At 44.8% G+C, this 14,619-nt stretch overlaps 1 protein-coding gene across 3 annotated transcripts in view; it reads left to right on the top strand.

Moving 5' to 3' along the window:
• LOC137630560 (exportin-T-like) overlaps nt 1-14,619 on the top strand; it is a 146,371-nt gene that overhangs the window by 61,599 nt on the left and 70,153 nt on the right. For all 3 annotated transcript variants that reach the window (XM_068362095.1, XM_068362094.1, XM_068362093.1), the window contains 2 exons: nt 1,509-1,609; nt 3,416-3,584. In XM_068362095.1, coding sequence (XP_068218196.1) covers nt 1,509-1,609; nt 3,416-3,584 — 270 coding nt within the window. The remainder of the gene's footprint in view (nt 1-1,508; nt 1,610-3,415; nt 3,585-14,619) is intronic.

Here is a 14,619-nt window from a genome sequence, read left to right as displayed (position 1 = left end):
ATTCTCACCTTTTTTATGTAACCAAATGAAAACCTAATCTAGTGAGATGTCTGACCTTGGATTTATTGGACCAACTGGTCAGTATCAGGCTAAATGGCTGATGTGACATTTGTGGTGCTTTCAGTTAAGGCAGATACTTTTTTTAACCAGCCTCATTTTTGTAAAGCTATTCACATGCATACATGCTACCAATCACTGCCACCATCTTCCTTGTATCACCAGGTAGTTTGGGATATTCTTTGTTTAGTAAATGTTGTTCTTTTATTAATTCATTATTTCATTGCAGTTAAATTATGGTAGTTCCATTTTCATATCCTGTGGAATATTTTCCAGATTCACAGAGCATAGAAAAGCAAACAGTTCAGCTTTGTAGTTGGCCACAAGTGCTGCACTGTACAATATTTATTTTTGAAAGGTTGGGCCGCACTGAAAAGTCTTGAGGGCTCCAGGTTGCACAGGCCTGGTGTACTGTAGTTAATTGCGATCCTCGCCTTCCGTAGCCTCATTGCTTTTGGCTAGGAAATCCTCTACTAAGACTTTTGAGAAGGGGAGGAAATATCCTCACACCCCCTCTTTTTGCCAAGCCCAATTCCTTCAACATCCTCCGCTTACGCTGAGTCTCCTTTAGCCTCCCGTCTCCTGAAGGCAAAGAAGAGAGACCATCTTTCCTGTGCCTAGTCTTCTTCTCCTTCCCCTTCATGTAAGCCTAACAGGAGTGGTACTGTGTCTCCTAGGGTGACAATCTCCTCTGCTCTTAGTGCAGAGGATGAGTCAGACCTCAACGCTATGCCCAGAGAGACCATGCAAGATTTTCAAGCTCCCTCGTACGTGTACGTGTAAGATCCAATTGTAAGGATTCTCCATGAGCACAATCTTTAGAGGAGAGCCATACTCTTGGTAGGAGGTGGATTGGAGTCAACACTCCTGCACCCTTCAGGTCCGAGTGTCCTGGTATCCCAGGATTTTAAACCAGTCAGCTTGGCTCTAAGAATTTCCTCCCTCCTAAGGATAATTCCTCTATTAAAGATGAGAGGGTTGTATTTGTGTTGGAACAAATCACAGATTTTGAATTGCAACCCGGAACCTTTCAAGTAACACTTAATTGCCTCATCCATTAGACAATTCCTAGGTGAAGCTCAAAGTAGTTAATCAGTGTGCTGGCTGTGGGCAGTGCTTCCCTGCCACCTGCCAGTAACTACCGACACCTTGTTCAAAATATTGATAGTAGAATTGCAACTTTGCTACAATCTAAGTCCAATTAAAGGATTCATGTTTGTATGATTAAGAAAAATACAAATTATTTATAAAATTTGTGATTTTTAGCTGTTTCACATTCATATAGTTTATTTTTAATTTTGTAATGTACTGTATGTCATTTACTGCACCAGGCTGCTCTCATAGTTAGGGCCCATGGGTTTGTAGATTTTGTTGTTACAACTTTTAAGTGTTGTTAGGCTAATATTAGAATTAATGAAATGGTAATTAAAAGAGATTTGATCTTTGTTTAGGTGAAATATGAGAAATCAAATCCCGAATTGGTGTGTCAGTGCCATGAAGTCATTGGTGCCTACATAGCCTGGATTGACATCTCCCTTATTGCCAATGACAGGTAAGTACTGTCTTTTTATTTTCTCTGTAGCAGGAAAGTGATTATTTTATTTGTGCTCTCTCCCTGTATTCTAGAATATTCAAATACTTATGTGAAGTAACCGTTTGATTGTTACTATCTGGCATGTCATACTTTCTCACTTTGAGCCTATGTTATGAAGCAGTTATAGCAGTGTTGAAATGTCTTTAGTTCTTCTCTTCATCTTAATATTGCTTAGTGTATAAGTTTCAAGAATATCTTTAAACTCTAGGGTGCAAAATGACTGATGTTATTTGTTGTTTTTCCATTTTTGATGTTTTTCAATTAGATTTTTGGAATATCAAAACTCTTCTAGTGCCTTGTGGAGCCCAGCTGAATCTTTGGTGAACTAATCTCTCTTGGGGAGCGTGAAGACCTTGTTATTAATGTTTCTTATTTGTAACCCCGGAAGATGTGATAATGGCAATCACTAAATGTCGAGATTAATAGTAAATTGATTTTAAGAACTCCCGATTTCCCTGACCGCATTGAGAAATGTAAATTACTGTCTGCTGCCACCTTCACTGATGATTTACAGTAATGTCTCACAATACAAAATTAATTAGTTCCATTGTGGCTTTTTCCGTTTTGTTAGTCGTCTTTTACATGTAAATAGACAGTTTCGTTCCAGGCCCTACAAAAACAACATTAAATGATTATAAAGAGGATACACTCCTCTATAACAGTACTCAACGAATGACTGTACAATTATTTGGATCATTTAATAATAACTTGACCATTTGTTACCCATAAAAGATATGTATAATTAAAGCAAACAGTTAAAATACAGTAACGAAAATGTGGAATCGTACCTTTGGAGTGAGGTGATGTCCAAGAGCGAAGTCGTGGGGTGGTAGAGGAGGATGACAAATGGCGGAAAATGTTAACAAGTGGCAGAAACTTTAACATTAACTTTACAAAACAGATTAATAAATGACAGAAAACATAAATACTTAACCATGAAAAACATTAACAAATTGCAGGAAACGTTAACACTTAATTTTATGACAAACTTAAAATTAAATTTCTTTTTTTTTTTCCCTTTTCTATTTTCTTTTTCTTTTTTACATTATGTTTTGTATTTTCTAAATTTATTTACATATATTCTTCATCACTGCCACTTTCCTTTCGTTTTTTTCTTATTCTTTGCCTGCTACTACCGAAGGCCTCTATTTACAAAAATCGTTCAAAGAAGCTTGTTTCTGCCTGCTTAAAATTTTACGGAAATGACGCAGGCAAACATCATTTACATATTTAAGCGCACGACCTGTAGTAATAAAAACTTTTACAAAATAAGGGGAAGGGGAAGAGGAACAAGACAGAACAGCTTGCCCAAGTGTACCCTCAAGCGTATACTGTATATAATATATATATATATATATATATATATATATATATATATATATATATATATATATATATATATGTGTGTGTGTGTGTGTGTGTGTGTGTGTGTGTGTGTGTGTACATAGAAGTGAAAGCAGCTGAAAAATGTTTAGTTATGGTATTTTATGGTATTCCCTCTTTGAAAAGTGTGGATAACAGTGCTCATTGGGTAACAGCTCCAGACACAAAAAGTGAAGCAGGTAATTAATGGTTACCTGAGAACGTCCAGGTGCTCTTCCTGTGCTTAGTGTACTACCTCCCTACTTCTGTATGTTAAATGCATGAATACAATGATTGGGATATTTGCAGACTGCAAATGCAGGAGATAATATGAGAGATGGCTTTGCTGTAAAACAAAGTTAATATTTGTTTTTATCGTTTTAATCCTTTTGCATTTGACAGATTTGTTTGTAAGCTTGTAGACCATTTGAAGGAACCACTACTCAGAGAAGCCGCAGCAGACTGCATTCATGAAATAATCACCAAAGGAATGGACCCTGTCACTAAAACTCAACTGATAGAATCTTTTGTGACAGTTTTGGATCAAGCGGGAGTTTTGAAGCCAGTTGATGTAAGTTCTTTTATAGTTTGAGTTTTTATGTCTGGTTGGTTCTATGTTTAAACTTAATTCATCCGTATCCAAGTTAAGAATGGGCAGTTAGCTTAATTTTTCATAATATTAAGATAGGGTTTGTTCCAACACAAATACTTACCTCGAACTACTTTCTTAGGAGTTACCTGTAATCTCCTCTCTACCGACCAGAGTTTTGTGTAGTATACCCTACGCCCGTTTTCTATGGAGGGCTAACCCGGGAGTAAGAGAACGTGCCCCGAGGGTAGACCTGAGCTAGGTCGGCGTCAGCTGGGGTCCCGTTAGCCAGTATGTTCTCTGGTCGCGTCGTGATACCATCGTGCCGCTCTCGTCTCTTACGACCCTTTGTGTCCCGACTCGTATGTCCCGCGTGGTTACCGCGTGGTATCTCTGTGCTTATCCCTTGTGTTCTTGAGTGTTCACTGCCCTTCCTTGTGTTTCCCAAGTGTATTTCTTGTTGATTCCCTTCGTTCCTGTGCCTTGTGGTCGTGTGTGATGGAGCAGATCCGCCGTTGTCCTGGGCCTAGAGCCTGAAAGTCGTGTGGAGCGTTCCTTTCCAAGCCTAAGTAGACCCTCATTCCCTTTGCTCTTCCTGTAGGGGCAGAGTGTGCTCGCCATCGGATACGTGCATTGAGTGTGTTAGCTGGAGTGAGATTCAGTGGGTGCGTTACGGCACTAAGAAGAAGAAGTCGTCGAAATGTTCGCCCAGGAAATCTAGCATCTCTTCGCCGTTACCGTCACCCTGTGGACGGTCCGACGGGGCTTCTGTCTCGCCTCCCCCTACCCAGAGTAGGGGACGAGGTAAGTCCATTGCGGGGAAAGAGCCGAGGGCCCTTCCCCAGGAGTCTAATGTGTTTGAAGTGGGGGTTGCTGGGTCTTCTCAGGCTAGTGGGGAGCCTGGTAGTGCTATGTCTGGGGTTCTGGAGACTCTGTCCTTGTGCTTGGGGGGCACGTTTCCTCCGACGACCCCTTGTGGTATAGTAATGTTGTGCCTGTTTCTTGCCCGCTTCGTGAGCCTGTGTTTCAGGTTCTTCAGCGGCTGGTGACGCCCAGGGAAAGTTGGACTCCACGGTAAGTGAGTCCTTCGGGTGGAGGCTCCCTAAAACGCCAGGTAGGTCCCCAATGCGGATGGAAGAGGGCCTGGATACCTGGTTCCCTAGTGTAGTGCGCCCAACCTCTTTTCCAGCTCCTCTGACGGCGGTTCCAGAGTCCTTCCTACAACCCTCGTCCTCTGGTACGCAGCAGGTCGCGAAGCCCTCCGTAGCCCCCGCTCCTGCCCGTCGTTCGGGTGGTACAGTTTCGTCGGGCTCTTCAGGTGGTGGGGCTTCGTTCTCTTCAGAAGAGGAAGCGAGGAGGAAACATCGGCGACGGAGGGAGCGGTCCAGGAGCAGGCGTTCCCGCTCAAGATCCCGTTCGAGGTTCAGTAGGAAACGGTCCTGGTCTCCACGGAGGAAGTACAGGAGGGGTAGATCCCCCGATGGTGATTGGGTCTTCGTTCCCCTGACCGGCAGTCCAGGGATTTCTCGCCGCGAAGGCCATCCTCCAGACATGACCCTTGCAGGGAGAAATGCGAGAAGGCCACTTCAGGCAGGCGTAAGTCCGCGAAGCTTCCGGCTCACCCCGCCAATGGGGGGAACCGTACTTCCGTACGGGCAGCCTGGCCGAATCAGCACAGCTGGTTCGGCCCTCGGACTTAAAGGAACGGTTTCCTGCATCGGGTCAGCCCACAGGATCCGCGTCCTCGTCCCCCAGAGAGAATACACGAACGGTAGTCCTCGCCGGCACGGCGATGCCAGTTCTGACCCCCGAACCTGGTGCTGAGGTTCCCGCCGGGGCGGACCGGTACCACCGCAGGGGAGTGCCTGTTGTTACAGAGCCGAAGCGCCCGGTGGGAGTGCCCGGTGACCCGGCTCCTCGGGATCAGGGGGAAGGTACTGCTGACGGTAGAGAAGGTTCCCCGACCGAGGACTCGGCGTATCGGAAGGTAATAGGCTTGATTCGAAGGCATCATCGGATTGAGGAACCGGTCCCAACCGACGAAGACTACTGGAGGTCCAGCCTGACCCGTTTGATGCAGGCACCCGTCCAACAGAAAACCTCCCTGGCCCTGCCTGTGGCCTGAGATCTCGTCCTGGGACGGGCTCATGTTGATAGAGTTGTGGTAGGCAATGCCGAAGCTCCCAAAACACAGAGCTCCTCGAAGTTGTTCCAAGGACTCAAGACACAGAGTAGGTTCTATGTGCCAGAGGGACAACGACCGGGAGCCTGCAAAGTGGAGCCTGCCCTCGACGTTCTGGGACAGGGTGCCCCGGAGGACAGAGCCTCTTCAGTCCCGATTTGCTTTTCGCAGTCGGAGGCTGTGATGATGAAGGAGATGTCGAATGACTTGGTGCACGTCTCCTCTTGGTTGGACTGGTGGGCTTCCACGCTGGTAGGTGTTCAAGCCACATATGACTTAACGGACCCGGAGCAACAAAACCTCCTGAGGGAGCTTATCATCTCTGGGGGCAAGACCCTGAAGTTCCTTACTTATCAGTCCCTTGCCCTTTCAGCGAACTGGGTTCTTCGCAAAAGGGACACTATTCTGGCGAAGCTTTCCCGGAAGGTCCCAGACAGGGAGGCGAGGGCCATGAGGAGCCTTCCTGTGTGGAGTGACTCCTTGTCCCCCTTGAAACAGCTAGAGGAGATTATGGAGAAGGTGGCTAAACGAAAGGAAGTGAACGCTCCCAGGCCTCAACCGGTAAGGAGGCCCTCCTACAAGAGGTCAGCATCAGACGGGCCCTCTACTTCTCAGGCCCCTCCTAACCTGACGAGGAGAGAAGCCCCTTCTTCCTCGTGGGCTCCAGCAGCGTCTGCCTCGTTTAGAACAGGGTATTCTGCCTCCAGGAGAGGCCGTTCAGGCCGCTCCTCCAGGAGGAGGTTGAGTGGGAGGCCCCCTACGCCTGCCCAAGCCTCAGGTTGGGGGATGCCTCAGACGACATTGGCAAGCATGGAAGGCTCACGGAGCGGAACCCTGGACAGTATCCATACTGAAGGAGGGGTACAGGCTACCGTTCTTAACGGAACCCCCACCTTTGATTCCGGCCAGCCTGTCGGAGTGGCTGGCACCCAAGGACCCGTTGAAGAGGGCGGCCCTTCAAGAAGAGGTGTCCACGATGTTGGAGAAGGGCGCCACGGAGGAGGTCCTGCACCCAGGACCAGGTTTCTACAGCTGACTATTCCTGGTAGAAAAGGCGACGGGGGGTAGAGACCGGTGATAGACCTGTCAGCTCTCAACAAGTTTGTGCGCAAGACAGATTTCAAAATGGACACTCCGAAGTCGGTCTTGCTGTCCTTGAGAGAAAAAGACTACATGATGACCATAAACCTCAAGGACGCTTACTTCCAAATCCCGGTCCACCCCTCAAGCCTGAAGTTTCTCCGGGTGAAATGGGGTATCATGATCAACCCAGAAAAATCGAACCTATCTCCCTCCACCAGAATAACCTATTTGGGGATGACACTGGATTCCCGACTAGTGAAGGCTTTTCCGTCAGAGGAGCGGGTAAGCAATCTAATAAAGATCCTTCTCCCTTTCCTTTCGGGGCAACCCAGGAGGGCGAAGGACTGGCAAAGGCTAATAGGTCATCTGGTGTCATTGGAGAAACTGGACTCGCCCCAGAAATTAATTCCAGTTCTGCCAAACACAATACCCTCCCTGGAATGGTGGCATTGCCGGTCGAACACATGCAAGGGGATGCCCTTCGCGACCGAGCCTCCAGAGATGCTCCTATTCACAGACGCCTCCAACCAGGGATGGGGAGCCCATCTCCTCAACGAGACGGCGAGAGGAACCTGGATGGACGAGGAGAAAGGCCTACACATCAATGTCCTAGAGTTGAAGGCAGTCCAAAAAGCTTGCCTGTACTTCATCGATCTACTAAGGGGAAACACTGTGGCGTTGATGTGCGACAACGCCACAGTAGTAGCGTACATAAAGAAGCAAGGAGGCCTAAAATCAAGGGAGTTGTGCGATCTCGCCCTAGAGATCCTGGATTGGGCGGAGGCGAACCAGATAGTGTTATTGGCAAGGTTCATCCCCGGGAAGAAGAACATCCTAGCCGACGGTCTCATCAGGATGGGTCAGATAATAGGAACAGAGTGGTTCCTCCTCCCAGAAGTAGCCAGGCTCATCATTCAACGGTGGGGTTCCCCGGTGATGGACCTCTTTGCAACCAAGCTGAACGCACAACTCCCCGTGTATTGTTCTCCTGTCCCAGACCCAAAGGCAGCCTTGGAGGATGCCTTTCAGCACAAATGGGACAACCTAGACGTGTACGCTTTTCCCCCCTTCACGTTGATCAGGCAAGTGCTCAACAGAGTAAGGGCTGCCCGGAACTTAAGGATGACTTTGGTAGCGCCCTGGTGGCCGGAGAGAGTGTGGTTCGCAGACCTAAAAGACCTGGCAAGCCATCCTCCGTGGCCACTCCCCGACAGGCCAGATCTTCTACAACAGCCACACTTTCTCAGGTTCCACGACAACCCACAGTCTCTACGCCTTCACGCCTGGAGACTATCGAGCGCCTCCTGAGGAAGGAAGGATATTCGTCAGGAACGGCTTAGATGATGTCGCGATACCTGAGAAGGTCGTCGGCAGCGGTCTACCAAGCGAAATGGGCCTCTTTCACGAAGTGGTGCGCTTCGAAGAGCATCAAACCCCTCAAAGCCTCAGTCCCAGATATCGCAGACTTTCTAGTATATCTCAGAGACGAGATAGGGATGTCAATCCCAGCTATAAAAGGAGTACGAGCAGCCTTGGGTCAAGTCTTCCTTCTGAAGGGCATCGACCTGGGCTCCTCTAGACACATCTCTATGCTTATCAGGAGTTTTGAACAGTCCTGCTCCCCTCAAACTGTTAGGGGGCCTCAGTGGGACTTGTCTAGGGTTCTGAAGATGTTAAGTAGCCCCCCGTTCGAACCAATGAAGGATATTGTAGACAGGGATCTCACTCTCAAGACGATCTTTTTGTTGGCCTTGGCCTCTGCGAAAAGGGTAGGTGAGATCCATGGGCTGTCTTATGACGTCTCTCATTCGAAGGGGTGGAGAGAAATCTCCCTCAAGTTCGTCCCTTCGTTTGTGGCAAAAACCCAGAACCCAGCAGTCTGGGATCCTAAATTCGAGGGGTTCTCTCTGCCAGCTATTCCTAGGACTGGGAATCCAGAGGTTTTGAGGTTATGCCCAGTCCGTGCCATTAGGAAATACCTTGAGAGGACTGCACATTTCCGGCCGGGCATTAAGAGCTTTTTCGTCTCCACAGGTGTTACAAAGAAGCAGGTATCGAAGAATACCATATCCTTTTGGTTGAGGCAAGTTATTGCCAGGGCCTACAAGGAGGAGGGACTGGCCGTGCCAGGTACTCCTAAGCCCCATGACATCAGAGGACTGAGCACTTCTTTAGCCTTTGAGAAGAACATGGCAGTGGGTCAGATCCTTCGGGCAGGCACCTGGTCGAACCAGTCGATCTTTACTGCCCATTACCTCGAGGATTACTCAAGAAGGTCTTTAGACGGGTTCTCCATTGGGACAGTCATCTCCACGCTCCAAGTGATTTAACGGTGATGCCCCAGGCACAATCGTGGATAGCAAAACCAGGAGACACAGGTTCGTTCCTTTTCACCCTAATCCCCGTTTCCTATCCCTATCGGAGATAACCACACTTATTTAACCAATGAAGAACATGTCTCTGCAACTTTGTTACTGGACTCAACATCTGAAGATTTTTCAAAGGGTGAGTGCTTAGACACTATAACGTGAACTTTTTGTGTAGTTTACCCTACCGTTCGTTTCCCAGTTTTTTAGAACCTAGTTCATATCTAGGCTACTTGGCGTCTGCTTTGCGGGGTCTGAAGGTCAGGAAGCCACTCCCACCTCCTAAAGTGTAAGTCTCCTAAGAAAGTAGTTCGAGGTAAGTATTTGTGTTTGAACAAATCAAAAATTTTAAGTAATTTTTATTTTTCCTAACATACTTACCGAGAACTACTTTCGGGTAATGGCCCTCCCTACCTTCCCCGAGTGCCTTTCTGCCCTTGCAGGGACTTGTTGCAACATCCGAGGAACTTACTGGCTAACGGGCCCCAAGCTGACGCCGACCTAGCTCAGGTCTACCCTCGGGGCACGTTCTCTTACTCCCGGGTTAGCCCTCTATAGAAAACGGGCGTAGGGTATACTACACAAAACTCTGGTCGGTAGAGAGGAGATTACAGGTAACTCCTAAGAAAGTAGTTCTCGGTAAGTATGTTAGGAAAGATAAAAATTACTTAAAATTTTTTATTTTTGTCAAAAGGTATTCAGATCAGAAACTTATCCTTGGTAAATATTAATGTAGATACGGTTTACTGAAACTTTATACTAAAGCTTGCAAACAAAATGATCATTGAATCTCACTAAAACTAGCCAAGTGATTGCTTAGAAATACATACATACATATACCAAGGCACTTCCCCTAATTTTGGGGGGTAGCCGACATCAAACAAATGAAACAAAAAGGGTACCTCTTCTCACTACGTTCCTCCTAGCCTGCCCTCTTAATGAGAGAATGCCTTGATGAAGTCATTGAGCTTCAGCACGGCATTTCACTCCCGTGCTGAAACTTGGTGACGGGCAAGAGGGCTCTCGAACTTGGGGAAATTACTCCCCCAGTTCGAATCTAAATTTCTCTCTTTCTTATCTTTTTCTTCCTCTTTATATTGCTTCAACCTTCTCCTCATAGTATAAACTTTCTTTCATGATGCTGTCCCAACCTTATGAGTAAAATTTTCCATATGTATATGTGTTTTTTTTACATATATATGTATGTTTATTATCTTTTTTTTTTTTCTTTTTATGGCATGGATGTTTCTACGCCTGTTATTGCCAGTTGGGTGGATGTTTCTACATCCGGTATTGCTGCCTGCTTTGAGGAATGGGAAAGGGGTCATGGTTGGGAGGTGTTTGTGCTCAAAGCTATATGTGAGAGTATTGGATGATCTCAGCCATCCCGAAGATGGTTTGGACCTTTGTGGCGGAACTATTCTCAAGTGTTGGGTCTTCGGAATCCAGGGGGATCCAATGCTTGGGGTAGGACTCTCGACTTTTGGCCGAAAGCCCGTCATTACAGATATAGGGAGGATGATTCCATAGTTTCTTGGTCTCAGTCTTAACAGGCGGGTTCAGCTTACACCTGTGCCTCTATATCTGTTTTGATGCTATCCTTCGGGTAGGGTATGGAGTGGACCATCTGGGAAGTATACTTTCACTGTGCCGGTAGTGGAGAGTGTAAATTTCCTTCCCAACATGTGATGCCTTGATGTTCTCAAGCAGGTAAATCAAATTATTCAAAAAATCACTCTTCTCTTTTCTTTATTCTAATGGATTCTTGTGACAATGACCCCACCTCCCCTGGATATGCTGACTCGCCCCCAGCACTGTTGACGACCTCTGGCAATTCATTTAAAGAAAACTCCGTTGACGACGTAGGAACTAAAAAGGACTGTTCTTTAAACATTTGGAAAAAGGGTAATTTGGGCAACACAGGAAAACTGAATGTCCTGCACGTTACCCAAATCCCTTTAGAAGCTAATTATGATGTGCTACGTAAAATATTTGAGAGTTACGGATCAATAAAAGAAATTAGAATGAAACTTCAATATGATAATTGGGAATCTTGGTTATCATTTAATTGTCACGAGGAAGCATTTAATGTTGATATTAAAGTAGGTAATATGAGTGTTAAGGGTGCTCTGTGTGATGGGGCACCTAAAGATCTGGATGTCTACAGACCAGCAGAAAGCCAAAACCACCAATGTGGCTTCTTGCTCAATCTGTAGGAGGTCGGAAAATTATTTCAAGATCTGCAAATTTCTTCAGAGGAAGGTAGGTATGATCGCACCTGGAGATATATCTCGATTCGGGAAGAAAAGTTACTTGATAAAGGCCAAGTCATACACACAGTCTGTTATGCTGTCCAATTTGAAGACAGTAAATGATGATATAAAATTGGACATCAAACCCCATCTAAACTTTAGCTATGGAAGGGGAGTGGTTTTTAATAGGGATGTGTATGAATTTACTGAAGAGGAGATATTGGCTATGTGTCCTCTATCAGTGTGGAAAGTACATAAAGTACCTGGAACATCAATGATTGTTCTTACTTTCCAGGATGCGGATGTACCTTTCCAAATAGGCATAGAAAACGAAAGGATCAGAGTTCAACCTTTTAAGCAGAAGCCACTGCAATGTTATAATTGCTTTAAATTTGGACATCCTTCCAAAGTTTGCAATAATGAAAAAAATTGTAATACCTGCTCCAATATTTACCATGGGGATTGTACACTTGAGGCAAGGTGCTTAAACTGCAACTCTAATCATAAATCTAATGATAGAAGCTTCCAGTTTTATAAGTTAGAAGAGTCTGCCCTCAATAAATCAATTATTGAACATGTAAGCGTGGGGCATGCCAAGAGATTATTGAATAAATCTAATACTTATGCAAAGACATTAAAAACAGGAGAAAAAGTTCCTCGGGAATCATCTCACCCACCTACTACTGTAGGTAGTTCTCGAAAAAGGAATTCACCATCTATTGATAAAGTGCTGCATAAGACAAGAACATCTCCTCCTAAAGATTTATCATTGAGTATCAACAAAAAGACATTGCCCACCACTATCAAACCTTTGTCCCCCATTACAAAGGATAGTACTAACCTCTCCCAGGCCATATCCTAGCCTGATTTAATGGAGATTCCACCTGACACCAAGTTATCAGGTGTACCTGTAGTGGGTAAGGTACAAAAACCTGGTAACTTGCAACCTATTAATCGTAAAAGAGAGAGACCTCCATCTCTCTCACCCCCTTCCATAAGAAATACTAGAATTATGTCATCAAATAAATATGATGTTTTGTCTGTTGATGTTGGCGATCAACCAGAAGACAATTTAAATAAATCAGAAATTCAAGTTGAGGTCCACCATCCCCTCAACAAATATATAAAAAAGATACAAAGAAAAACACCAACGTAAAACCCAACATAACAAGACCATCTCTGAAGAAACCTACAGGTAATAATGTTAGATTAAAAACTGCTAATGGGAAGACCTCATCCAAGATGTCTTCCCGAAATAATCCATAGTTTTCTCCTCAATTTTGCAATGGAACTGTCAGGATTTAAGGGCGAAATTTGAAGAACTTAAGCTCCTAATTCACGAACATTCCCCCATAATTGTATGTCTACAGGAAAGTATGCTTGATGCTAACACTCCTAGTCCTCGAGAGTATTTTAGCTATAGAACACCATATAATCATCAAGCAGGGAGCCATGGTGGAAGTCTCATGTACGTTCGTCGAGATGTTCCCCAAATACCTATGTCTATATGTACAACACTGCAGGCAGTGGCTGTACAAATTGATATAGGAAGAAAATATACAATATGCTCTCTCTACTTGCCTCCAAATGTTAATATTTTATAGGATGATTTAGCAGAGGTCATTCATAAACTCCCTCAACCCTTTCTCTTACTGGGAGATATGAATGGTAGACATCCTTTATGGGGTGATATTTTAGCAAACACAAGGGGCAATATTATCTCATCAATTGTGGAGAATGAGGATGTGGGACTCCTTAATACAGGAGAGCCCACACACTTCCATGTTCAGACAGTTACCTTGTCATGCATTGACCTTTCAGTTGCAAGCTCTAACTGCCTTCTTGATTTTGATTGGAGGACATTAGATGATTGGCATACTAGTGATCATGCACCAATCATTATAAACACCAACAAGGGTCCGCCTTTGCAAAGATCGCCACGTTGGAATCTAGACAAGGCAGACTGGGTTAAATTTTCTGAGCTAAGTGAAATCGAAGGGAGAGCAGAACAGTTTGAAAGTATTGATGATGCCATAGACCTACTGAATGGAACTCTTCATACAGCAGGAGTCAATTCAATTCCCAAAACAACAGGGTTATTCAAACGACGACCAGTCCCGTGGTGGTCTTCAGAACTAACTGCACTCCACAGAGCCACAAGAAGATCTCTTAACACGATTGCGTAGACGCAGAACTGATGAGAATTTAATTATGTACAAAAAATGTAGAGCACAGTTCCGTTGTGCCATGAAAGAAGCAAGGCGCCAGTCATGGATGTCTTTTGTTTCCTCCATTAACAGTAGAACACCACCATCTTCTGTGTGGAGGAAAGTAAAAAAGATAGCTGGCAAATTCACCCCCAACCCACCACCAGTGTTGAAGGTGAATGGCCAGTATGTAACTGAAGCAAATGAAGTTAGCAATGCCTTGGCTAATCATTTTTCAAATGTATCCAGCAAGTGTGAAGGAGCCCCTGGTCACCAGTATAGGAGCACTGAAGAAAAGAAATTTTAAATTTTGCAACAAGAAGGGAAGAGTCATATAATTCTCCTTTCATTGAAAGAGAATTTGATTCCGCACTTGCTCATTGTAATGATACAGCCCCTGGACCCGATGGAATTCCATATGCAATGATTAAACATGTACATTTTAATACAAAGCTATTTGTTTTAAGCATTATTAATAGAATATGGCATGATCATAGTTAACCAAGTGTTTGGGAACTAGCCATTATTTTAGCCTTTTTAAAACCCGGTAAAGACACGTTTTTAGCAGCAAACTATCGTCCTATTGCATTGACATCTTGTTTATGTAAAATCATGGAGAAGATGGTCAATGCAAGGCTGATGTGGTACCTTGAAAAGAAAGGTATTTTATCATCGATTCAATGTGGATTCCGAAAATTGCACTCAACAACTGAGGTGTTGATACGACTTGAGTCTTCTATTTGTGAAGCCTTTGCTTCCAAACAGCACCATGTTACAGTATTTTTTGACCTTGAAAAGGCATATGATACCACATGGAGATATGGTATACTTAAAACCATTCATGAAATAGGATTGAAAGGAGAGCTGCCACTATTTATTCAGGCATTTCTTTCATGTAGAGTTTTTCAAGTGAGAGTTGGGGATACT

The sequence above is a fragment of the Palaemon carinicauda genome, chromosome 38 (genome assembly GCF_036898095.1).
Source record: "Palaemon carinicauda isolate YSFRI2023 chromosome 38, ASM3689809v2, whole genome shotgun sequence".
NCBI classification, from domain to species: Eukaryota; Metazoa; Arthropoda; class Malacostraca; order Decapoda; family Palaemonidae; genus Palaemon; species Palaemon carinicauda.
Note: the sequence above shows the minus strand (reverse complement) of the source record. Positions and strands in the feature narration are given on the sequence as shown.